The 25,581-nt window shown below is 42.9% G+C and overlaps 1 protein-coding gene across 1 annotated transcript in view; it reads right to left on the reverse strand.

Moving 5' to 3' along the window:
• Window positions 1-18,172, reverse strand: part of PLB1 (phospholipase B1) — a 147,532-nt gene extending 129,360 nt beyond the window's left edge. Inside the window, exon 1 of the mRNA XM_019020713.4 lies at window positions 18,016-18,172. Within this exon, the coding sequence (XP_018876258.4) occupies window positions 18,016-18,070 (55 nt within the window). The 5' untranslated portion in view covers window positions 18,071-18,172. The remainder of the gene's footprint in view (window positions 1-18,015) is intronic.
• Window positions 18,173-25,581: the final 7,409 nt, after the last annotated feature.

Here is a 25,581-nt window from a genome sequence, read left to right on the forward strand (position 1 = left end):
AACAACAATTTTTTAATTAAAAGAAAACCACTCCTCAAAAGCTTTTGGACCCCTTCTTTAAATAGTAGCATTCTAAAACAAATTTTATGACAGCTAATATACTCAGCACTCTATTATAAAGTTTTAAAAAATAAATTAAATAAGCAGAAGATCTAACCCAGTGCCTGTACAAAGTATATGTTGAAATACATTAATTATGATGAAAGATGCTCTCATTTGATTATCAAAACAATCCAGGGAAATAGATGGCATTATTAGTATAATTTTATAGCAGCAAGAGTTTTAAATGTTGTTTAGAGGGTTGGGGCTGGGTCCAGAGTTTACTGCTGACTCCGGAATTCAAAGGTTTTAATGGGGCTCAAAAGAGGATGCTTCTGAAGACAACAGGTGGAGCCCCACATCTTTTCCTAAAACTGTAATGGAATCTTCTAGGTCTTTTATTTTTTCTGCTGCACTCCCGCATTCTGTTAGGCACTCCCACACTCTCTGTGTGGTGTGTATGTGTGTGTGCCTGTGTGCAAGTGTCTGTTCAAAATTATAAAAGTAGCAAGAATTTGAGAAGTCAGGACCCCAAAGAGAAAATAAGTACAGAGAGTGGGCTCAGCATTTGATACCAGTTTTATCCTTGAAGCATTTGTCAAATCATGAGCAACAGAAATCAGCAGCCAAGAGGCTAAGATACTGAGCAGAGCTTCAGGCAGTTTAATGGAACTGGGGGAAAACACTGAGTTCGGCACCCATTGAGGAGGGGGGACCCTGATGAATATCCCAGGCTTTCAAGTGGGACTTAAAACAGACCTTTGGAGTAGGGATAAACTAGAAATGCGCTGATCTGTAAAAAGTCTAAAGACCAGACTTGAATAAGTTTGATTCCTGATTAGATAAAAGTGATCTGTTCCTCCCTAACTGCCTGCCAAAAGCAAAAGGAAAACCTTTATGGATGAAAATACTACCAGCCAGAGCATGAAAATTATCTTTTATATACAATGCCTGGCTTTCCGTTAAAAAATTACCAGGAGACAACATTAAATAAACCAAAGCCAAGAGAAAATTTAAAAACACAACAGACAACAGATTAGTGAAAAGCAGTGGACTAATATGGAAATAAATGAAGGAAATCCATAATCTTTCCAGCTCATGTTTTTTACCCAGTTACAGCAAGAGGTGGTCCAATCAGAAATTTAATGGGGCAATCTAGGAAATAAGAAGTACTGAGATATGCTCCTCACATATCCCTGAGTAACTGGAAATTGATGTATGTGCCAGAAAGACTGAAAGAGCCACATGTAAATCTAAAACCAAGAGAGACTTAAGAATTGGCTACAACTTCGTGCTCATTCCCTAACCTGCATACACAGCAAGCAACAGAACCTTATGGTCTCAAGGTGTTTGAGCACAACCTCTGTGCAAATCATTGACTGACCACTAAACCATGCAGACTCAAGGGTGACTCCTAGGATGCCAGGCCAACAAAAAAAAAAAAAAAGAAAGAAAGAAAAAAAAAAACTGAGCAAAGACATCAGTGGTTAGCTGCACACAATTAGAGAGACAGATTTCACAGTTTAAGTCCAGGCAAGTTATTAAAAAACAAATTGACGACCCTTAGAAAAATAAAAACAGAATCCAGAATTGCTATGTTTGATCAAACATGTCTAGTCTTCAAACAAAAGTTACCAGGCATGGCTTGACATGAAACACCAGTCCCAGATGAAGAAAAAAAGCAATCAATGGAAACTAAGTTGACACAAATGTTGGATTTCACAGACAAAGTCTTCAAAGCAGCTATTATATGTATTTGAAGAATTAAATACAGCCATGAAGACAATGACAACAAATAGAAGTGATATAAAATGGAAATTCTGGAGTTGAGAAGTACACTAACTGAAATGAAAGATTCACTAGGTGGGCTCAGTAGCAGGCTTGAGATAACAGAATAAAAGATCAGTAAACTTAAAGATAGTAAGTATATTTCTAAAAAATACAGAGGAAAAAAGATTGAAGAAAAACAACCTCAGAGATCTGTGGACAGTGTCAAACATAAAAACATACATGTAATATGAGCCCCAGAAGAAGAAGAAAGAGAGAGATGGGTGGGGGGAGGGCAGGAAATGATTTAAAGATAAAATGGCTAGGCTGAGGTGGGTGGATCACCTGAGGTAAGGAGTTTGAGACCAGCCTGGCCAACATGGTGAAACCTCATCTCTACTAAAAAAAAAAAAAAAAAGTTAGCCAGGCATGGTGGTAGGTGCCTGTAATCCCAGCTACTTGGAAGGCTGAAGCAGGAGAATTACTTGAACCCAGGAGGCAGAGATTGCAGTGAGCCAAGATCATGCCATTGCACTCCAGCCTGAGCAACAGAGCAAAACTCCATCTCAGAAAAAAAAAAAAAAAAGATAAAATGGCTGAAAACTTCCCAAACCTCCCACATTTGATGAAAAATATCAAACCACAGATTCAACAAGCTGAAAGAACGTTAAGTAGGATAAGCACAGAGAATCTTACTTAGACACATCAACTATAATAGTCTATGTATCTAGGTGTAGTTCTAAAACCAAAGAAAAAATTTTGAAAGCAGCAGGAGTAAAACTCTTCGAGTACAGGAGACCAATATTAAGATCAGCCTGACTTCTCATCAGAAACAATGGAAGGCAAAAGGCAGTGGAAAAGGAAAATGATCCCAGTTGGGACGTTGGTGATGTAAAAAGGAATGAAGTACAGAAAGAATAAATATGTAGGTAAACCTAAAATAATATTTACTGTACAAACTGGAGACCAGCCAACTATGACCCATAAGTCAAATCTGCCCACAGCCTATTTTTATACGTCCCTCTAGACAAGAATCATTCTTAAATTTTTAGTGTCATTAGAAAAAAACACAAAGAATGTGATAGAAAATATATGTGACTCATAAAATCTCAAATATTTACAACCTTTTCAGAAAAAGTTTGCCAACCCTAATATACATAAAAATATATTTTGGAGTTTAAAAGACATGGAACAAATTGCTTTGTGGGCAGATTTGGATGGAATAAATGGAGTTAAACTGTTATAAGATTTTCCCCTTATCAAGTGGTAAAAGTACTGATTTATATTAGACTTTAATAAGTCAAGGGTGCATGTTATCACTTTAAACACCAAAATAATGATAAAAATTGTATAATCCACAAGCTAGTTTTGGGCAGGATGAGGTGGTGAAACCTAAACAATAAAAATACTTAATCCTAAAGGAGGCAAGATATCAGGGGAAGGCCAGGCACAGTGGCTCATGCTTGTAATCTCAATGCTTTGAGAGACCGAGGTGGAAGGATTACTCCAGCCCAGGAATTCAAGACCAGCCTAAGCAATGTGGTGAAACCCTGTCTCTACAAAACACACACACACACACACACACACACACACACACACACACACACACATAATTATCTGAGTGTGGTGGTGCATGCCTATAGTCCCAGCTACTCAGGAGGATCACTTGAGCCCAGGAGTTTGAGGTTTCAGTGAGCCGTGATCACATCATTGCACTCCAGCCTGGGTGGTAAAGTGAGACTCCATCTCAAAAACAAAAAAAAGAGAAAAAGAAAAAAGAAAAAAAAGTCAGGAGTAAAGAACACAAAAAAGGTAGGGTGCATTGAAACATAGATATTTTATTTAAACAGAAGCTGAGGAGGGTGTATGAGAACTTCCTTCAGGATCTGATAGGTTGGATGCCAAGTGGGCTGGCCTTGTTCCATGTGGCTCTCAAACCAGGACTAGACCAGTGGAAGCAAGTTGCCCCTTGGCAGAATAGCTGGAGCTACCCAAACAAGAATGGGCTGCCAAGGCACTGGTCCAAGCAGAGAGTGGTGATCGTGAACATGTGGCACATACAGCAAGCAGAGGTTAAGAGCTTGGAAATCCTTAGTCTGATCAACTTCTCCAAGCCTTACTTTTCTCACCTATAAGGTGAGGTTGATAATACCTGCCCCATGGAGTTGCGTGAGGATTAAATGCATGTAAACATCCAGCACAGTGTCTGACTCATGGAAAGAACTCAGTAATTGTTAGTTATAATTTCAGCATAGACCATCTTTTAGATCCTTTCAGCCTCAATATTCTGGGATTTCTTCACATAACTAAATGCTCAGGAGTTCATGTTTTTACCTTGATGATGTGAGTCATCCATGATAACTGCTCTGGGGTATCACAATAAAGCGTTCCTGGGATCTAAATGTTAAGCGTCCAGACCTGAAGATTCAAAGGGAAACTTGGTGCCTCTCAGTTCTGGCCCCACTAACCCTTGGAGCGACATGGGCCCTCAATCTACTTCTCTGCTTTCACCAGGTACAGTGCCTGTTCCCACAGTACCCCGAGGTGCTGTGGAAGAAATTATTGAAGCACTGTGGCATCATCAAACCCCAATCATGGAATCCCAAGGGAACTTTCCCCTTTTGAAAGGTTGTTTTGACATCAAGCCCATGGATATATGAAGGGCTTTGAACTCTCTGAAAAATTCCCACCAGAGTCAGAGCAGTCAGGGGAAAAAAACAAGCACTTTTCTATCCTGATGGGAATGCAAGAAAAAAAACACTTGTGTATGCTCTGAGAAACAGGTTTGGCCGAGATCAGTCATCCAAGTTGGACAGGGCTGTGACCACTGGGGTCTGGAACCAACAAAGCACCATGAAGACATCAGGCTTTGACAAGGTAAAACCACATGTGCTTCTCCCTTAGGGGTTTACCTTCTAAAGCAGTGGCTCTCAGCCCATCACCTGCTACCTAGCCCCCAAATGCAGAGACTCAGATTTGACTGGCCTGGTGGGGCATGGGTATGCTGGGCACCAGAGTTTTTAAAAGCCCCTCCAGTAATGTTCACGTGCTTCCAAGGTTAATAGCCTGACTCTACAAGGAAACCCAATGTGTGTTAGTCCAACAGCTGGCCACATATGGGTGGGGTGATTGCAAAAGCAAAATTAAAGCAGGGCATGCTCTCTTAATTTATAGATTTCCTTTATGTTCGTATACTTATGATGTGTCTGGAGTGCAATTTTCTAGCCCCTGTCCCTTCCTTGAGGGAATACAGCCATTTCATGACCTTGATTAAACATCTAATCTATCTGAACATTGACTTCCTCATCTATAAAATGCAAATAGGACTAGCTTCCCTGTCTTCTTCATGAGGTCGTTATGAGGATCAAAGAACTGGAAAGGGTTGTGTAAGTGAGAGAGGGCCATACACAGGGAAGAGGTGACTTGTCTCCCTGGATGAAAGGAAGAAGCACCTCCTAGGCATCAGGGAGGACTTTCAAGGCCAACTCATGTGGCACTGAGGTCACTCTTCAGTGCACATTAAATTCTTGGGCTCTTTGAAAAGTTGTAATGCTCTCACTGTGACCTTAGGGGCAGGGTTTATGACCCTTTTGGCATTTTTACAGGCTCAGAGGGCCATAAGTGCATGCAGACCACACCAGCAAGGGTGTGGACCACACTGCTCTCCACTAAGCACTGAGCTGTGCTGGTGAGCTCAGAAGGGGAGGGCCCAAGTCAGCCAGTGTCATCCCCTGTGTGGTTTTGAATGATAAGCAGGTCCTGTGGGTGACTATGTGCTGCACTGCACGAGGTGGCTGTAAGCTGTCACCCTATGTGACCTATAGGGACTGTAGGATGCTGCATGGACCTGTGAGCAGGTGCTGCATGTGACTAGCTGTGGGTGCTGAGTCAGAAAACCATGAGTCATGCCTGGCTGACTGCTCCATTAAAATTCCAGGTGCTCTAAGGCGTATAGGATGTTAGCACAGCGTCCTGTCAGTGTGGTGCTTGGCCAGTCACATGCTGCCACCAGTGGAAGGTGAGAATGAGGACCAGAGAACCCTTCTGAGGTAGCTGGGTTGACCTCTGAATGTATGTCTCAGAATTCTAGAGTAGATGAGGTGAGCAGGCCTTCAAGATCATCTTGTTTACTAGATCCAGAGAGGCTAGCAAACCTGCCAAAGGCTATTCAGCAAGGTACTAACAGAGCCATGTGTAGAACTGGATTCTCCTTAACCTAGTCAAGTACGCTTTCCCTGAGACCAAAGTCTTTTTGAAAGAAGGTTATAGAAAGACTTGTTACATGTGTTGTCTTCTATCCCGAATTTCCAGAAGAAATCTATTGTTTTGCCCTGTCTGTAGATCAGTATTTCCAGCTGTCCTTATTACCATTAGTCACTCTAGATTTACCATCAGGAAAGCTGGCCAAAGAATGATTTAGGATCAACAATGTCACAACCTTTGGGTAGACACAACCTCTAGTCTGATTACAGAAAACATTCGAGATGGCTTGAAAAGTCTCAAACCATAATTAAATACTCTGTCCTGTACTGATGGTCCCAGAGAGACCACACCACCAATTACAGACCTCATTCCAGGCAGAGACCAGTGCACCCTCCTGTCTCCATCCTCTGATGCCCACAGATATCCAATATCATACACCCTGTGCCCCAATGGAGGAAAGCAGTCCCAAAAGGAAATTACATATTCAAAGTTTATTTGTAGTTTTGCCCTTGGCCTCAGACAAGGGGATGCCTTACTTTTGCATCACATTTTCTTCAACTTCCTCATGGGATTGCTGTGGTTTGGATGTGTCCCCCGAAGTTCATATGTTGGAAACTTGATCCCCAATGTAGCAGTGGTAGGAGGTGTGACCTATAACAGGTGACTAGGTTCTGCCCTCACAGATGGATTAATGTCATTATTGTGGGAGTGGTTTTGTTATAAAAGGATGAGTTTGGCCCCTTTTGTCTCTGTCGTACCCTCATTTGCCATTTTGCCTTCTGTCATGGGATGGCACAGCAAGAGGGCCCTCACCAGATGCCAGTCCCTCAATCTTGGACTTCCCAGCCTCCAGAACCATGAGACTATAAATTTCTGTTCATTATAAATGACCCAGTCTGTGGTATTATAGCAGCACACTACAGACTAAGACAGGGACAGCTGAGGCCAACCCAGAGCCAGGAAGGAGCAACCTGTAGAAGACAGTCCCATGGTGAAGATGAACAATCAGACCTTGACGATGGCAGGTTCCAGAGCCCTGACTCCTCCTATACTAATATCTTCCACAATCAGCAGCAGCTCTAGCTTCACCTCAGCCACCACTGGCCAGAACTTTAAACAGGACCAGGGATTCCTCAAAGCTGGATGGCGGCAGGTGTGTTGATCAGTAAGCCCCAACAAGAAGGGAGTCTCAGGAAGGGAGACCGTCAGGAAGGTCTCCTCCCAGAGACAACTGGGAAGTTGTGGTGTGAAGGAAGGGAGGCTTAGGACCCCTCATTCTCAGAGATGCAATAATGCAAAAGGAAATGGTGGCCTAAGGCTTGAAGAAAAGCACTTACCCTTCCCAGAGCCCAGCCGAATCCCTGCTGGGCCCCTTCCTATGATCCAGGGCTCTGTTCACCAAGGTGGTGCCTCTTTTGACTCATGACCTTTTATGTCTGGAGCTGGAGGACTCATCTTGCCCAAAATACCACTTGCGTCATGCCACTCCCCTGCTAAAGAACTTTCTATAGTTCCCCATTTCCCACTACAGCAAATTAAAATTCCACGCTTGCTGCATGACCTTAGGCCGGTCACTCCACCAGTTTAGTTTTTGTAAATGTAAAATAAAAGATTTGGATTCAATCATTTTAGAATTCTCTTTAAGCTAAAAGGCACTCTGAAAAATCTCCACTCTCTTTGCACCGGGGTTTAATTGTCCTACCTTAACTCCTCATTTTGCCCCACACCAACCCCACACTCCAGTTCAGCCAGCCTGCTCCTGTTCCTCAAACCCATCATTGCCATGCCCTCCCCTTGCCTGCCCTCTCTGCTCCTTGGTGTTTATCTCAGTCCCACTCACCCTTCAGTGAGCAATTGAGTTTCACCTCCCACATGAGATTCCTCCAGCCCACATTCATCTCTCAGCTCTCTGAATCCTGTTGCTTTTATTACAGCTGCTTGCACCTATTTTGGTGCTTAATTCTTCTCCAGTGATTTTATGCGGCTCCTTTCTCTCTCCCCAGAGGGTTCCTTAACATTTGATTTAGTAACTACCAGCCAGGCACAGCCCAACTTGGGGTTTTAGAAGGGTGCTCAGTTAATTGACAGTAACAAAAATGCAACTTGATGAAAATGATGATTGACAATAAAGTCCTAGAAATCTACAAGGCACAGATGACATCCCAGGAAAGTAGAACTTCTGAGCCTCTGGAGAAAACCCCATACCTGTGCTCAGTGTCCAAAGCAGACATTTGGAGACAAGTGTGTGAGTTGAAGTGAGGGTTGGGGATGGGGATGGAGGCATTGGGATGTAGAGTCTAACACCAGAGATTCGGGGATGGCTATGCCACCAACTAGGTGTGTGACCCAAGCAGGTTCTCCCTGATCTTGCATCAATAATTTGAAGGACTCAGGCCACCAAAAGTTCTCAAATATCCCTTTCTACTCTTATTTAGAAAGACTGTATTTCTGGAAGGCTTGGGAAAACTTCCTGCAGGAAGGGAAGGAAAGCCAACCTTCAGGAAGAACCCCGGGCTCTTGCAAAACAAATGTTACCTAGCTTGTTTTAGTAATGAAAAGGTATCCTTTTCTCACTCAATGAGTTCACCCAGCTCCCACCGTTGGTTTTGCATTGACAGGCCTGTCATGGGTACGTTACCAAAGCAACAAGTTTTTCCCACAGGCATGACAATCTTCTGGGAACTTCTGACCCATTCGAGGAAAATAAAATTCTAGCAAAAATGGTATTTTATTAGATACAATGATTTCTTGCCAACTTGCTTTTGCCAACTGCAGTTGAGTTAATGATATTTCAGTTTTATAAGCCAAAACATTCAAAGCAGGAATCTGTTTTCATATGTATTGCTTGTTGAGTCCATTTAAAAGTTTAAATAAAAGTCTAATTTTGGTTCTTCCCTCGAGCTCTATTATATTGTAAGGTAGCGAAAGGTGCTGGCCCTGGATCCAAGCTCAGGACTGACCTCAGCTTCCTGTACTAATTAGCTGGATGATTTTGGATAAGTTACCTAGCTTCTCAGTTTTCTCATCTGTAAAATGGGAAAAATAGCACAGGCCATCTTAAAGGAAGGCTGTTATACATGAACTGTGCTTATCATAGAGCCTGGTTTTTCTAGGGAGCCTCACACCATGAATTTAGTTTGAAGTGATCCTCAAATGTGATAACATCCCCAGTGCCCAATAGAATGAACACTTATATCTTCTCTGAAGACATTCACCTTCATCCTAGGCCTCAAAGAATCTCATAAGTACATTTTCAAGGAGTCTGAGCAGCATGCAATAAAAGATAACCAGGTATAGTACATAAAGAAATTAGGTACATATGAGCAAGAATCAGCAGGAGAACAAAAGAAACAGATCACAAAGACTTTGGATACTAAAATCATCAAAATTGTAAAATTTCAAAATGCATTTTTGTTGTTGTTGTTTTGTTTTTTGAGACTGAGTCTCGCTCTGTTGCCCAGGCTGGAATGTAGTGGCCCAATCTCGGCTCACTGCAACCTCCACCTCCCAGGTTCAAGTAATTCTCCTGCCTCAACCTCCTGAGTATCGGGACTACAGGCACACACCACTATACCCAGCTAATTTTTGTATTTTCAGTAAAGATGGGGTTTCACCATGTTGGCCAGGCTGGTCTCGAACTCCTGACCTCAAGTGATCTGCCTGCCTCAGCCTCCCAAAGTGCTGGGATAACAGATGTGAGCCACTGTGCCTGGCCCTTAAAATGACTATGTTTTTTAAAATAAGACAAACTTGAAGTTTTTATGGGAATCCAAAGTTATTTAATTACCAATTTGGTAAGAAACCAAATGTAAGTTAAATTTGAAAAATAAAATCACCAATTTTCAAAATCTTCAACGATCAGGTTTAACAGAAAATTAGATGCAACTGAAGGAGACTGAATAAGCTAGAAGATGTATCATAATAAATTACTTAGAATGCAGTATAGAAAGACAAGAAGATGGTAAAGTTGGTAGAGAGGTTAAGAGACATGGTACATGGAGTGAGCAGGCCAAACGTTGTGCTGGCATTCCAGAAGGAAAAGGCAGAAATAATCAAGTAGAGGCAACATTTCAAGAGATACTGGTTGAGAATTTTTCAAAACTGATGGAAGTAATCAAGCCACAGATTCAGGATGTGCTAAAAAGGCCAAGCAAGATAAATTTACATAAATGAATGAACTGGAAAACAAACATACAATATAGACGATGGTATATTTTTCCAAAGATGGCCACAGCATTTCGTCTCATCCTGTATGCCCTTTTGCAATGTGACTTTTGCCATTCTTCCCATCAAGAGGCAACGTCTATTTCCTTCACCTTGAATCTAGGCTACTACAGAAACTTGCATTGACTCATAGAAGCAGCAGAAATGACTTTGGGGACCGGACATTAGAAGGCTTTGTGGCTTCTATTTGTGCTCTTTTGGGACCTTGGGTCCCCATGTAAAGAAGTCCAGACTGCGCATACAGAAACAAAGGCCAAGTAGGGGAACATGAAGACACCCAGGTCCCAGTACCAAGTCCCCAGACATCTCATTTGGGACCCACCAAGTCAATCCCAGATGATACTATGTGGAACAGGGATGAGATGTTTCTGCTGAAGTCTTCCCAAGCTGCAGGTTCACAGAACTGTGAGTAAATGAAGTGGTTGCTACTGTAAGTCACTGAGATTTGGGGTAGTTTGCTATGCCTCAATAGAGAACGGTGACATAAAAGATCAATAAAAGCCAGATATGGTGGCTCATGCCTGTAATCCCAACACTTTGAGAGGCTATTGGAGGATAGCTTGAGCCTAGGAGTTCAAGACCAGCCTGGGAAAGATAGTGAGACTCCCTCCCTACAAATTTTTTTTTTAATTAACAGGTGTGGTAGTATGCACCTGTGGTCCCAGCTACTTGGGAGCCTGGAGGGAGAGCAACTCTTGAGGCCCAGAGGTCGAGGCAGCAGTGAGCTGTGATCAGGCCACTGCACTCCAACCTGGACAGCAGAGTTAGACCTTTCTCAAAAAATAAAAAATAAAAATAAAAAATTGGTTTAAAAAAATAATAAAGTAGACAAACCTCTGGTAAGATAAATCATAAATAATCAGTACCAGAAACAAAAAGAAGGACATGACTACAGAAGCTACAGGTATTGAAGGGATAACAGAAAACCATACACAAATTTTATGCCAAACCACTTGCAAATTTACTCGAAATGGACACATTCCTAGAAAAAAAAACTTTACAAAGTGGATTTAAGAAAAATAAAATATGACTAATTCTATAAGTGCTAAAGAAATTGAACCAGTAGTCAGAAATCTACCAAAAAATAATATTCCAGGCCCAGATGGCTTCATTGGCAAGTTCTACCAAACATTAAAAGGAAAAAAAATCCATGATTATTACAAACTATTCCAGAAAACAGAAAAATAGGAACACTCCCAAATTCATTTTATGAGACTGTAAAATATTGGTACCCAAATCCAGCAAGGGCAGAGAGAAAAAAGAAACTTATAACTCACTCTCATTCATGGGCATATAAGAAAAATAACCTGAAACAATTGTTAGCAAACTAAGCCTAGCAATATAAGGAAAAAGATACACCATGATCAACTTGATTTTATGCCAGCAATGGGTATACAATCCCAATGGATCATTCAGTATTAGCAAGTCTATTAATATAACTCAACATAATAGATCTAAGAGTAAATAATCATATGATTATTTCTATACATGCTGAAAAGGCCTTTAACAAAATTTAATATGAATTTCTGATGAATTAAAACTCAAGGATGTAGAAATTTATGGTTATTTCCTTAATATGAACACACATATATACATATGTTATATATATATGTATGATTCCCAAAGGCTATCATCTAACTGAATAGGAAAATATTCATTTCCCATTGCTTTTTGTAACCTTGAGACCACATGGTCCTTAAAAATATGAAAACATAATCAAATTACATTGTAATAAGATAAACTAAAATGTTTCTTACCTATGACATTTGCAAAAATTCTAAGTCTTGACTGCATGCTTTATTGTCAATATAGCTTTATTGTCAAGCTATGAAAAAATAAGCAATTTCATATATATTGCTGGTAGGACTGCAAATTGGTACAATCCTTATGGAGGGAAATTTGGTAATACCTAACAAATCTATATGTGTGTTCACCCTCTGACCCAGAAATCCCAGTTCCAGGAATTTATCCTAAGTTACATGTATAGCCTAACATAAGCTGAACTTGAAAAAGATACATGCATGTGACTGTTCATGACAGTAGTATTTGTAATAGCAAAATATTGGAAACCACCTAATGGCCATGTTGGGAGGCTGGTGGAATATACGGTACATACTGGAATATTCTGCAGTTGGAAAAAAATAAAGATCTCTGAACCGACGTAGTACAATTTTCAGGACATATAATTAAGTAAAAAAATCAAAATGCAAAAAACATGTATAGTAGGTTATCTTGTGCAAGAATAAAGGAAAATAAGAATATATTTTCTCAAAAAGAAAAAGGATATTAAACTAATAAAATTGGTTACCTACAGGAATGACAGAAATGGCATAGAAAGGGTAGGGGAAGGGGACAGGACCTCTCTGAGTATATCTTTTCATATAGTTTCGACTTTTGAACCATGTTAATGTTTTATATATTGAAATAACTTAGTAAACAGCAAGAACTGAAGAAACACAAAATTAAATACAGACACACTTCACTGTATGCCAACTAGGTTACATAATTACACAGAGAGAACAAAAAAAAAATTCAAGTGATTTTGAACACAATATTTTGATTATACACCCTGAGTGGGATATATTCTAAAGGATGGAAGTATGGCAAAGGAATTTTGAACTTCATTTGTTGTTGGTGGTGTTGTCATAGCAATTCCAGTACTGTGTTGTATGTATTGTAGGATTCAGTAAGTGAGTAAATTCATTGATGTGTCTGTAACCCAGATTTGCACTGTGGGTGAAGGACAATACAAATATGGAATGAAAGAAGGAGATGAAAAAGTGTAATTCTACCTAAATTAAAGATAACTTTATAAATTTATTGGGTGTTTTTAAAAAAGAAAACTACATTTCTTAGTTTTGTCACTGAAAGGGCCTAGACAATAACACTTCAGCATCAACAAACATTCCTAGCACCTGGACCTTGGTTTCTAAATAACACTCCCCTACCAATGGAAGCCTTGAAGAAACAGCTGATTCCAGGTTTGGAATAGAGGAAATACAAGGTTAGCGGGGAAAATCTTGTACCATGAAGTTTAAAAGTGCTTAAAAATTGATAGGGCCACAGAAGTTACCTTGAAGAGGCTCTCACTGGCCAAATCTGTAATAACTTTGGCATCAAAATGAAAAATAACAGGCCTGGATTACAACACACAGATTAATAAGAGTCCATAAGTGAATTTCTTTTCTTTTCTTTTGAGACAGGGTCTCACTATATTGCCCAAGCTGGTCTCCAACTCCTGGGTTCAAGCTATCCTCCCTGCTTAGCCCCCATAGATGAATTTCATATGAAAAAGATAAGACAAAAAGGAGTGGGGAGTTCAGTTAAATATTTTTTTAAGTGGGGGAAAAAAGGGAATCTCTTTTTTATGGAGGAAACCCAACTGACAATAGCAGAAGGAAGAAGGAATGATAGAAAAAATCACCATCTTCCAATCACCATGGTAAAAATTTAGGCAAGAAGTATCAATGGATGCTAAAAATCACTGGGAAAAAGGGTAATCACACAGTCTCACAGTATCTCCCCATGGATAATTTATAAACCACATGGGGAAGGTACCTTCACAAGGGAAAAAAGTCAGGCAGCCACACCTTCACCAAATTATCAAATTTGGCATCACCAACTAGGGGATTCATGAACATCACTGTTTGTTGTTCATACACAAAAACCAGCTGAAGATGTTCATTGACACAAAAGAAACAAACAAAAAGCCGAGAGAACTATTCTTGATGAAAAGAGATTAAAGAGACAGGACAAATAAATGCAACGTGTGGTCTCTGATAAATCTAATAAGCAATGACTGAAGAAATGAACAAAATAATAAAAAGTCAATTTATTTAATTCACAACATTAGCAGATAAAAGGAGTAAGTCACACAATCATCTCAATAAATACGGAAAAAGCATTAGATGAATTTCAACATCCACTTCTCATTTTAAAAATCTCTCAGCAAATTTGGAATAAAGGTTTCTTAATCTCATAGAGCTTATCTACAAAAAAAGCCATTAGCAAACAGCACAATTACTGATGAGAAATTAAACATTTTCCTTTTTTTTTTTTTTTTTTTGAGACAGAGTCTGGCTCTATCACTCAGGCTGGAGTATGGTGGTGCAAACTCGACTTACTGCAACCTCCACCTCCCAGGTTCAAGCAATTCTCCTGCCTTAACCTCCCGAACAGCTGAGATTACAGGCAACCGCCATCACGTCTGGCTAATTTTTGTATTTTTGTAGAGATAGGGTTTCACCATGTTGGTGAGGCTGGTCTCAAACTCCTGACCTCGGGTGATGCACCCACCTCAGCCTCCCAAAGTGCTAGGATTGCAGGTGTGAGCCACCACGTCCAGCTTAACATTTTCCTTTTGAACTTGGGAATAATATAAGAATACCATCTTTGGTATCATCACCTCTTTGAAAAAAAAAAAAAAACTGTTGTGCAGGCACCAGCCAGCACAGTAAGATAAGAAAAAGAAATAAAGGTACACAGATTGAAGAGGAAGTAACAACACCGTCATTATTGGCAGGATTATGTGTGTTAGGTTGGTGCAAAAGTGAGTGCTATTTTGCCATTGCTTTGTTACAAAGCAAGAGCACTAATCCAGACTTGAGCCTGGATTCTCTATTCTGTTTTTCAAAAGGTCAGTTGGAACAACGCTATGTGCATTAGCTCTTCTGATGGGAGCATTAAACAGCATTAAAAGTAATGGCAAAAACAGCAATCACTTTTGCACCAACCTAATAGAAAACCCAAAAGAATATATAAATTATTAAAATTTTTAAGTTTAGTTGAGTTCAAAATCACAAAATTCATTTTATTTCTATATATCAATGACAAACATTTTCAAAATAAAAATTTTAAAACCCACTTGCCACACAACAAAAATATCTAAACCTAGGAATAAATTTAACAAAATATGTCCATGCCTTCAACAGAGAAAACTTTGAGAGGCATTAAAGATCTAAATACATGGTCATGACTTGAAAGACTCAATATTGTAAAGACATCTATTTCCCCAACTTGATTCATAGAATTCAAAGCAATCTCTGTCAAAATCCCAACAGGTTTTCTCCAGTGGAAATTGCCAAGCTGATAGTACAATTTACATGGAAATTCGAAGCCAAGGCACTTCTGAAGAAGAAAAAATAGGAAGACTTCTTTTCTCAAAAACAGAAGTTAATATAAAGCTACAGAATTAAGATAATGGGTTATTGGCCCTGAGATAGATAAATGGACCAATAGAGCAAAAAAGAGAACTGACACAGATAGAAACATGCATGAATCCTTAATGTACAAACAGAGGTAGCTCTTCACAGTGGTAGGGAGACAACCGATTTTTCAATAAATGGTACTGAGACAACTGGGTATCTGCATTTAAAAAAATGAGGGGCTGGATGTGGTGGCTCATACCTGTAATCCCAGTGCTTTAGAAGGCCAAGACAGGAAGATTGCTTGAGCCCAGGAGTTCAAGACTAGCCTGGGCAACATGGTGAAACTCCTTCTCTACAAAAAATACTAAAATTAGCCAGGCGTGGTGGCATGTGCCTGAACACAATATTTTGATTATACAACCTGAGTGGGTGTGTGGTCCCAGCTACTTGGGAGGCTGAGGTGGGAGGATTACTTGAGCCTGGGAGGTTGAAGCTACAATAAGCCATAATTGCACCACTGCCCTCCAGCCTAGGTGACAGAGTGAGACTCTATCTCAAAAAGAAATAATAATGACAACATTGGGTTCCTCTCATATACTATTCATAAAAGTCAATCCCAGATGTAGGGTGATTGACTTAAACGAGAAAAGTAAATTTATAAAGCTTTTAGAAGGAAATATAAGATATCTTCATGACCTCGAGGTAGGAGAGGAGTTCTTTAAGATACGAAGAGCACAAACCATAAAGGAAGATTTAAAATACATACACTTAAGAATAAAGGCCGGGCACGGTGGCTCACACCTGTAATCCCAGCTCTTTGGGAGGCCGAGGCAGGCGGATCACTTAAGATCAGGAGTTTGAGACCAGCGGGCCAACATGGTGAAACCCCGTCTCTACTAAAAAGACAAAAATTAGCCAGGCATGGCGGCAGGCACCTGTAATCCCAGCTACTCAGGAGGCTGAGGCAGGAGAATCACTTGAACCTGGGGGGCAGAGGTTGCGGTGAGCTGAGACCAAGCCACTGCACTCCAGCCTGGGTAACACAGCCAGACTCTGTCTCAAAAAAAATAAACAAAAAAATAGAGAACATACAAATGGACAATGGTGGGACCACATATGATAACAGAACTCTGGGCCACAATCTGCAATCGGCCAGGCCAGAGAACCAAACTGCAGCCTCTGCAGCAATCAGCCCAGAATGGTCAGGTTTGGTTAATGACTGCCATCTTCTCTATTTTTTGCTTTGCTTCCAACTCAGGACCGCTCAGAGAAAGCCAGATACACTCCCAACTGGATAACTTCAGATGCCCTGCCTCTAGTCAGCTGGTCCCTGATACCAACAACCTCCAACCAGAGCAGATCTGAAGATTTCCCTTTTTTCCACTGTGAAGCTTTCCCACTCCCCTGCCTGCCTTTGAATCTTGGCCGAACATAAGTTATGTCTCGCTACAGCAAGCTCTGAATAAATAGCCTCTGTTTGTCCTCATTTGGGTGGTCTACATTTATTTACACAAAATTAAGAATTTTGCTCATCAAAAGTCCCCATAGAGTAGGAGGACAAGCTTCAGAGTGGAACAAGATATTTGTCATATATGTAACCTCCAAAGAGCTAGTACACAGCATATATGGAGAACTCCTAAAAAATCAATAGGAAAAAGACTTCAACAGGCACTTCACAAAAGAGAAACTCAAACAATCTCTATGAAAACACTCCTTGGCCTCATTAGTAATCAAAGAAATACAATCATCCTGTGCAGAAGGCATAGCAAGCATCGTCATTCTGCCCCATGGCTCAGAGCGAAAACTGACTTGCCCCAGAGAAGCCTCAAGCATAGGCTCAGACCCTAGGCAGGCCCAGGACTCTGTCCCATGCCTCCTCCTCTCTCTCTCTGGGGAGTCAAGGGCAAGTGCCTTCTCACTCCAGACCCCGTCCTCTCATCTGGAGAGGATGAAAGATCTTTAAGGCCCTTTTCAGTTTATAAGATTAAGCCTTCCTAAGCAAAGGGAGAGCCAATGATGGGAAGAAGAGGGGCAGAGAGGGATTGTGGCAGAGGCACAATCTACCCACAGTCATTAATGTTGGGGGGAATGGAAAGCCCTGGCTGGTTGCCCACTCAGTTCAATGAAAGCTCAGCACTCTGTTTAGCAGCACTAAAGAATGTAGGCAATCTTTTAGAATTTATCATCTGGAAATCTGTCTTCCTTTGTCCTTCAAAAACAAAACAAAGCCCATAAATGGTAATAGTAATGATCAAAATGTGCATAGTAGTAGTATTTCCATTTTAAGGGTGAAAAAAATCGAGGTTCAGGGAGGTGGAAGAATTTGCCCAAAGCCACAAAGCACAAATAGAATCCAGGTTTTTTTCTGTACCATGGTACTGCTGCCCGACTGCACTTCTCTCCTATCCCAAGATCTGCCTCGCTCACGGCAGCCTTTGGGACATGTAACCCTGCGTAGGCAGCCTCTGCATCCCATTCCGCAGGAGGCAAACCAGACTTCTTATTCTTGAACTGTACACTTTGTGCTTTATCTCATCAAAAGCACACACTCCTCTCGCACACCCCTTGCCTAAGCAACATGGGACACCACCGGGGCTAAACCATTGGTTGTCCTCTGAGCAAAAGGCACGCTTACCTTGCCCCAGAAGCAGCAGCAGCTCCAGGAGGAAAATGCCTGGCCGCAGCCCCATGCCAGAATGCTCCAGGTGACTCGGGCCTCTGGAAGAGCTGCTCCAGCAGATGGATGGGCTATCACACCTCCTCCTGCTTTTATGCTCCTCTGTGTTCTGATAGAGCACCTGTCATAAATTTTACTGTGTTCACCTTTGAAAGGGGGTAGTGGCGGGCTGTAAATGATAAATATTAACACTTAGGCGGAAGAGTTCTTAAGGCAGATGAGTCAATGATGGGTAGCATGTTCTAGTCATAGACACTGACAGACCAGGGCCGCATAGCTGCCTCCATACAGCCTTCCATGATGGTGGGTGCCCAGAAATTGCCGGTGTTCGGGTCTGCTGGGAAGAACGTGGGCCTGGGAATCCCAGGTGCTGGTCGGAATTCCAAATCAACCACAGCTGTGGGAACTTGGGTGTATCCCTTAACGTGGCCTCAGCTTTCTCAGCTGTAAGCCAGGAGATCAAAAGTACCTTGTAACAAATGTAAACCATAAACCTACCTCCAAATGTGAAACGTGTTCCCACCGTGTCTCAGAAGCTCTGCTAGGTTCCCTGGTTTGCATGACACAGAGAGGTTTGTTTCTGTTCCCCCTATCTCCAAACCCATGGGTGGCCAGTTGTGTTGGGTGGATGTGCACACCATAGATTTGTTGTCTGCATGTTGAATTCAGAGATACAAGCCAGAGAGGGGGAACCAAGTTTGACAAAATCAGCCGTTTCCTTTGGGTAAACTAAGTCAGGAATGCAGGCTGGGTCTAAACTGGGCAGACAAAGCTGGCATTTAAAGCCTGAGTGACAAATACCCTTGAGAGTAGAATTTAAATTTTTTAAACAAATATCAAGAAACAATTGCCTTGGTTGATAGGAACAAACATATTTAAATTATCCTTGCTTTCTGGCCATGCTTGTGGGTGTGAGGCTGGGATCCTGACTTCTGAGGTCTAGCTAAGACTCTAGGGCTGGTTCCCATGACCCAACCTCAGATTCTGATCTCCTGGCTGACCCACTTTTCTCATATTTAAAAATCACAGCCAGACACAGTGGCTCACACCTGTGATCCCAGCACTTTGGAAGGCTAAAGAAGGAGGATTATTTGAACCCAGGAGTTTGAAAACCAGCCTGGGCAACTCCATCTCTATAAAAAATAAAAATAAATTAGCCAGGCGTGGTGGCATGCACCTGTAGTCCCAGCTACTTGGGAGGCTGAGGCAAGAGGACTGCTTGAGCCCAAGAGTTCAAGGTTGCAGTGAGCTATGATTGCACCACTGCACTCCAGCCTGGACAAGAGCAAGATTCCATCTCAATTTAAAAAAATTGTTTTTAATTACTGTTATAACCTCTGTTGTCTTGAGTAGAAAGTGAAGACGAAGTGAGTGGCCCTTTGTTCCTGAATCTCTGGTTTTAGGATGTTGTCTCCCTTTCTCAACTGCTCAGAAAATATGTGACTTGTGGGTCACCACTGATTTAGCCAATGCCAAAGGCTTAGCTTAAGCCTCAGGACTGTAGGGGGGTATTGGGACATGCCAGAGGTGTGTGGACACTGACACACTTAGTCCAGCTGGCCATCAGCTAGTTCCAGAGCCTAGAAGAGGGCAGCACACACAGACACACAGAAAAGGAAGAAGAAAATACGCCCAAGGCCAAGGTCTGTGGGAGACAAGTGAGCACAGATGCCCCTGGATATGTAGACACTTGTCAACTTCACCAAACTGCCCCCAAGTTCAATGAGAAGCCAGAGCTGCTGTCCCACTAAGGATGTCAGGAGTTTACCCAGCTCCATGCCACCAGCAGCTTTGAGGAGCATCATTGAACTTGCCTGGGCTGAATAGGCCAAGGTCCCTACTCATGTGCAGGCCAGCTGGAGGTGGGGTGGAAAGGACATGGGGCATGGGCAGAAGTAAGTTGGTTCCACGCTCCAGGTACTCGCTCCATCTCTTAACTGCTTCTCTCCAGGACTACCACAGCCCAACTGGGTTACCATCCTTCCTCTAACTCCTTTCACATTTAGAAAAATTGAGAAATGCCTTAAAAACATTTGAATTTTGGGAAGGCATTTTGGTATGGGATAGACTGGATGTCCTTTTAGGTAGAATAAATCTCTGAGTTCCATCCATGCATCAAGGAATCCTCACCAACTGTGAGGCTGTAGGGGAAGCAACATTTCTTAGACACTCTTTAAAAATTTTTTTGAAAAATAGAGATGAGGTCTCACTATACTGCCCAGGCTGGTCTTGAACTCTTGGGCTCAATCAATCCTCCCACCTTGGCCTCCCAAAGTGCCGCATTTACAGGCATGAGCCACGTCGCCCAGCCTCTTGGCACCCTTACAGCATCGCAGCTTAACTGGCACCTACTATCTATGTGGTCTAGTAGCAGCTATGAAAACAAGGGGAAAGTCGTCTGAAGTCAAAGGCTCCATCACTTGTCCATAAACTTTTGTTCTCTGACTTTTGCTAGAAAATGTCCTAAGAGGATATGTCCTATAAAAGGGGATGAGAAATATTCTCCATTTCAGATTTTAGCAATAATCACCCAGGTGCTCCTTTTGGGAAAGGCACAGGCCCCTGAATTAGCATCTTTCAGGGATGGTAGCACATGCCTTGCTCAGAGGTTTCTTGGCCACTGAAAAAGCTAAGCATTCAGGCTGGGCATGGTGGCTCACGCCTGTAATCACAGCACTTTGGGAGGCCAATGAGGCTGGATCACAAGGTCAGGAGATTGAGACCATCCTGGCTAACATGGTGAAACCCCATCTCTACTAAAAATTAGCCAGGTGTGGTGGCGGGCACCTGTAGTCCGAGCTACTTGGGAGGCTGAGGCAGGAGAATGGCGTGAACCTGGGAGGTGGAGCTTGCAGTGAGCCGAGATTGCGCCACTGTACTCCAGCCTGGGCGACAGAGCAAGACTCCGTTTCAAAAAAACAAAACAAAACAAAACAAAAAAACACAGCTGAGCATTCGCTGTTGTCTAAGAATCCACAAGGAGGTGCTAGACTAAGCTCCTGGCACAGAGCCCACGTGGATTAAAGCAGTGTGGGCCTTCCAAGAGAATTTTTCCAAACTGGGGGTTTACAACCCATTATTATCCCGTCAATTTGATTTGGTTAATGATCAGCCCATTTAAAAAAAATGAAATCGAATGTAAAATATCTGAGGACATAGCAATGTAATAATAAGGGTAAGTAATGTATCGGGAAAACTTTTGTTTCAGCTACCTATAGTGATGCAATATGTTTTTCTTAATGTTTTTCTTTCAGTGGCCAAGAAACCTCTGAGCAAGGCATGTGCTACCATCCCTGAAAAAAAAAAATTGAAAACCACCACAACTTTAGAGAGTAATAGATCCACAAAGAAATCCCTAGATTTTGAGAAAAATAAAACAGGTTTGTTTTTCCTTCTGGTTAAAGATGTAGCTAGACCCAATTCCCTTGTGTTAGGAGCTAGAAGCAATGTCTACAAAGGGCCTGAGTCTTAGGAAGAAGCAAGCTTTTTTTTTTTTTTTAAGAGACAGGGTCTTGTTCTGTTGCCCAGACTGGACTGCAGTAGTTATTCACATGCATTATCATTGCACACTATAGCCTTAAACTTCTGGCCTCAAGCAATCCTCCTGCCTCAGCTTCCTGAGCAGTTGGAATTATAGGTGCATGCCACCACACCCAGCTTCAGGTCAAGCTTTTTAATGACTGTAAACAGAGAGTAAATCAACTTGTCCTCTTCTTTCAACAAGGAAAATTTAGTCCCTGGCACCTGACTGAGCTCTGCCAATGTGATGGGAAGTGTGCACCAGCAGCCTGCCATCTTGGACAAGGACCCCTTGATGCCTGTTTTAGGAAGACACCCCACTGGAAGAGGGAGGGTACACACCAGAACTGTGGGAGGGGTGGAAGCAGAGTACCATATATCTCAGGGTAATCTGCATTATGGCAGTAATGCCCTGGGGATTTCCTGCCTCAAGTTTCAGCTTTTCTGAAGTTCCTATTGAACCTCACCATGATGGTTTTGCATTGTTCATGCCTTCTGCATGGAGATGGTCCTATGTTCCCAGCAAGAGAGGGGCTGGGCCTTTCTGTTCCTACTATCTTAGCACCCTCAAAACTCTTCCCCCAGGAGCACCTAGCCCAGTGTTTTACACATACCAGGCCCCCCACAAATCTTCATTCACTGGCTGAGTATTCTCCAGGGGCAAAGAAACAACTGGTTTAACTGGCCTGTGTTCTCCATCACCCCTGCCACTTACAGAAGTAAAAGGAACCTTGGATTGGACTCTCCAAACCTGGCATACTATCTAGATGCCAGGGCTCCTGTGTATTTCCAATAAGACCTGGGTACATGTATGCAAAACATTGTCTAATGCAAGTAACTGGGCTGACTTAGCTTTCCTTGGGCAGAGGCTTTGCTTATAATCAAGATACTAAGGACAAGAAGAGCTTAATTAAGGGATGAAAAAGGAAGAGATAAAATGAAGAAGGTACTAGTGATATATTTCTAGAAAAAAGTATAGTTTTCAAATATCACAGCCTTATTAATAAAAAGAGAAACACTGACAGGGCAAATCCCAGCAGAATGCACCCTCCATGAGGGAAGGGACCTGGCCTGTCTTGTTCTTTGCTATGTTCCCAGCACCTAGCATACTGCCTGCCATAGCAGGCATTTGTTGGATGTTGGATGAATAAATAAATAAATGAAACTCAGAATAAAAGGAAAGAGATCAAGACCACTATAAAAAGATCAGATCAGCAGAGTAGGATGTAATAAGGAATAAAAGCATATTTTAGGATAGAAAGCTGAGGAAAAAGAGAGGTACATTGCCCAATACCATGAAGCATGATGGGAACAGACAATGGAGAAGTAACATGGGGATTCATGGGTCAAGCTCTTCCCCAAGGCCACAGCATTATTCTTCCACATAGTGGTTCTCAATCCTGGCTGCACACTGGAACCACCTGGGGAATGTTGTAAAAGAATACTCGTGCCCAGGCTTCACTCTCAGAGATTCTGATTTAATTGGTCCAGGGTGGGACATGGGCATTGATCCTTTTTAAAGTTCATCAATAGATTCTGATTGCAGTTAGGGCTAGAACCCCTGCTCCAGTAGAGCCAGAGCTCTCAGGGACCTGCCTAGTGCCCAGCACTGAGGGACAAGAGGGCTCCATGTCTGCTGTCTCGGACAAGGCAAAGGTTCACTGGACATAGCAGGATGCCGGGACAGGCTACTCAGCGCTGACAAAATCAGGCTGACCTGGCAGCCTCTCCAGATGGGAAACCCAGGGAAAAGACACTGGGTAAAGTGCTGGGACTTCTCTCTGAGAAGTCAGGGAGTAGGCGGGAAAGGGCTGGTTTCTGGTGCCTGAGGAAGGCCCGTCCCTGAGCACCAGGACGTGTGGGCTGGAGTCCCAGATCCACGGTGATGCCTATGATCACCTGCAGTCATTTCCTCTTCCTTACGCCTCTGTTTCCTCAGCTGTGAGACTGGCAGCATGGATTCCATTCTTTTGAATGCAGTGTAAGCTCATCTCATCCCTTCCCCACCATGGCAGTGGCAATGTGATGGGAAGCCCAGGCATCCTCCAAGCCACACGGCTACTCTGTCTTTTGGTCCCTTTCTTTCTCCTCTCCCTCTTGCCATTTCAGACTCAGGGCCTCCTAGACCCCCAGAGCCCTTTTAGCAATGACTGGGAACTTTATTAGTGCTTTGCTTCCCAACCTGTACTCCTCCCAGCTCACGGAAGATGGGGATCTTTGAACAGCACAGAAGGAAACCAGAGAAGGAAGTCTTTGGCCTGAGATAATCAGCTAGAGGTCCTAAACAGCCCCAAGCCCCTCCTGGCAGTCCTGAAGGGCTCGGAGGGTCAACATCTTTGGCCATCTGTAACCCACGGGAGCTCCTACAATCCAGGTCCAGATTTAAATACCATTTGTTGAGCACCTAGTAGGTGCCAGGCATCTTGTTATTTGAATTTATAAATGTTGTCTCATTTAATACCAGCTACATTCCTCAGGGAGTTGAGTCTCAACTAAGATCACCCAACTAGTAAGTTTAAAAGGAGGCTCTGATCCAAGTCTTCTCCCTGCATCCATTAATGTGTCCCCAGCGTGACTGCGAGCTGCACCTGTGAAATGTCCTGAACACCCACAGGATGAAGCCAGGAAGGCTCTTGATTCTGAGCCAGCAAGGAGCAGCCCTCAGCTCATGCACCCACTTTTTAGGAGAGTCTGGACAATAGGCCCTTCTCTCCTGGACTCTGAGTCTGAGTTGAGCATCCACCACAATCATCATACAGCCTGGGCCCCAGGGCCCCCACTACCCTGTGGAGGAAGCACCATTTGTCCTAGCAGAAGGCACCCGAAGAGCATCCCCCTTAGTACCATCTCAGAAGGACCAGAGACCCAAACGGGATTCTCCCATCCATCCGAGCTTGTGGATGCCCGAGTGTGCCCCTTCCTTCTCCCCTTCTTGGGGAGAATCCCACCCAGTGGCAGGAAAGCAACAGGGACTAGGTCAGAACTGGTCAGTGAGCACCTGGACCTTAACAGCCACTAGTCCAGTCCTCTTCCCGTCATACAGAGGAGGACACTGAGGCAAGGAAAGAGGCAGGCAAGGCCTGTACTGGGTTTTGGGTTCCCTGATCCAAGCCCAGTGTTCTTTTCCACTCATGATATAAGACTGGATCACCATGGCCATGAGCAGCAGTGGTATTTCTACTCCAGTTTGACTGATAAGACAACCCAAGGGGATTAGTAAGTTGCCTAAGGCTGCTCTGCGACTAAGGCAGAGGCCAGAGCCCTTTCCTCTCTACCACAGCCAGGGAGTGGCCAAGTTCAAGCCATGGACACTCAATACAGACCCTGTGCTAGCAGATACCACATAAAACCCATGTCCACCCCATCTCCATTCTGGGGAGGGGGTCCCATGGAGACAGGCTAGTATGGCTGCTGGGTCCTGGCACATGGGAGAAACTTCCCTGGATCTTTTAGAGCTGAAATCCCCTGTGTCCTGGTCCCACGTGGCAGGGCCAGGAGATGGCTCTAGGGAGAGAAGTGTTGTGAAATTTGATGCTCTGCCCACCAGGGGGATCCTGTAGGACCACCTGCTATGGGGCTAATCTTTCCCTCACTTAATTCCCTTTGCATTCTGTCCATGGGAGCTATAATCTGTCCTTCAAATCCAAAAGAAATAACCAAAGGCTCCTAGTCTTCCCCTGGGAATCTCATGTGCTCCAGACCACAATGGGAGGCTCCTGGCTCCAACAGCCCCAAGCCTCAGGCACTGACCCCATATATCCCCCTGGCCTGTGTTCAGAGGAGATCATCTGCCCAGAAAAGCTTCCGCTGGACAAGGGGTCCAGGGAGGAAAGACAGCCTTTCTAGCCCCAGCCATGGCAACTTACCAGCTGGGGAAATCTCTTTATCCTCACTGCAGTCACTCTGGAATGGGCCTCTGAGCCTTTGGCTGTGTAGCAGGGGATTGAGGTGGCGTGGCATAGGATGGCATGGCACGGTGTCATCAGCTTGTTGGGGCTGAGCTGT

The sequence above is a fragment of the Gorilla gorilla genome, chromosome 12 (assembly GCF_029281585.2).
Source record: "Gorilla gorilla gorilla isolate KB3781 chromosome 12, NHGRI_mGorGor1-v2.1_pri, whole genome shotgun sequence".
Classification (NCBI taxonomy): Eukaryota; Metazoa; Chordata; class Mammalia; order Primates; family Hominidae; genus Gorilla; species Gorilla gorilla.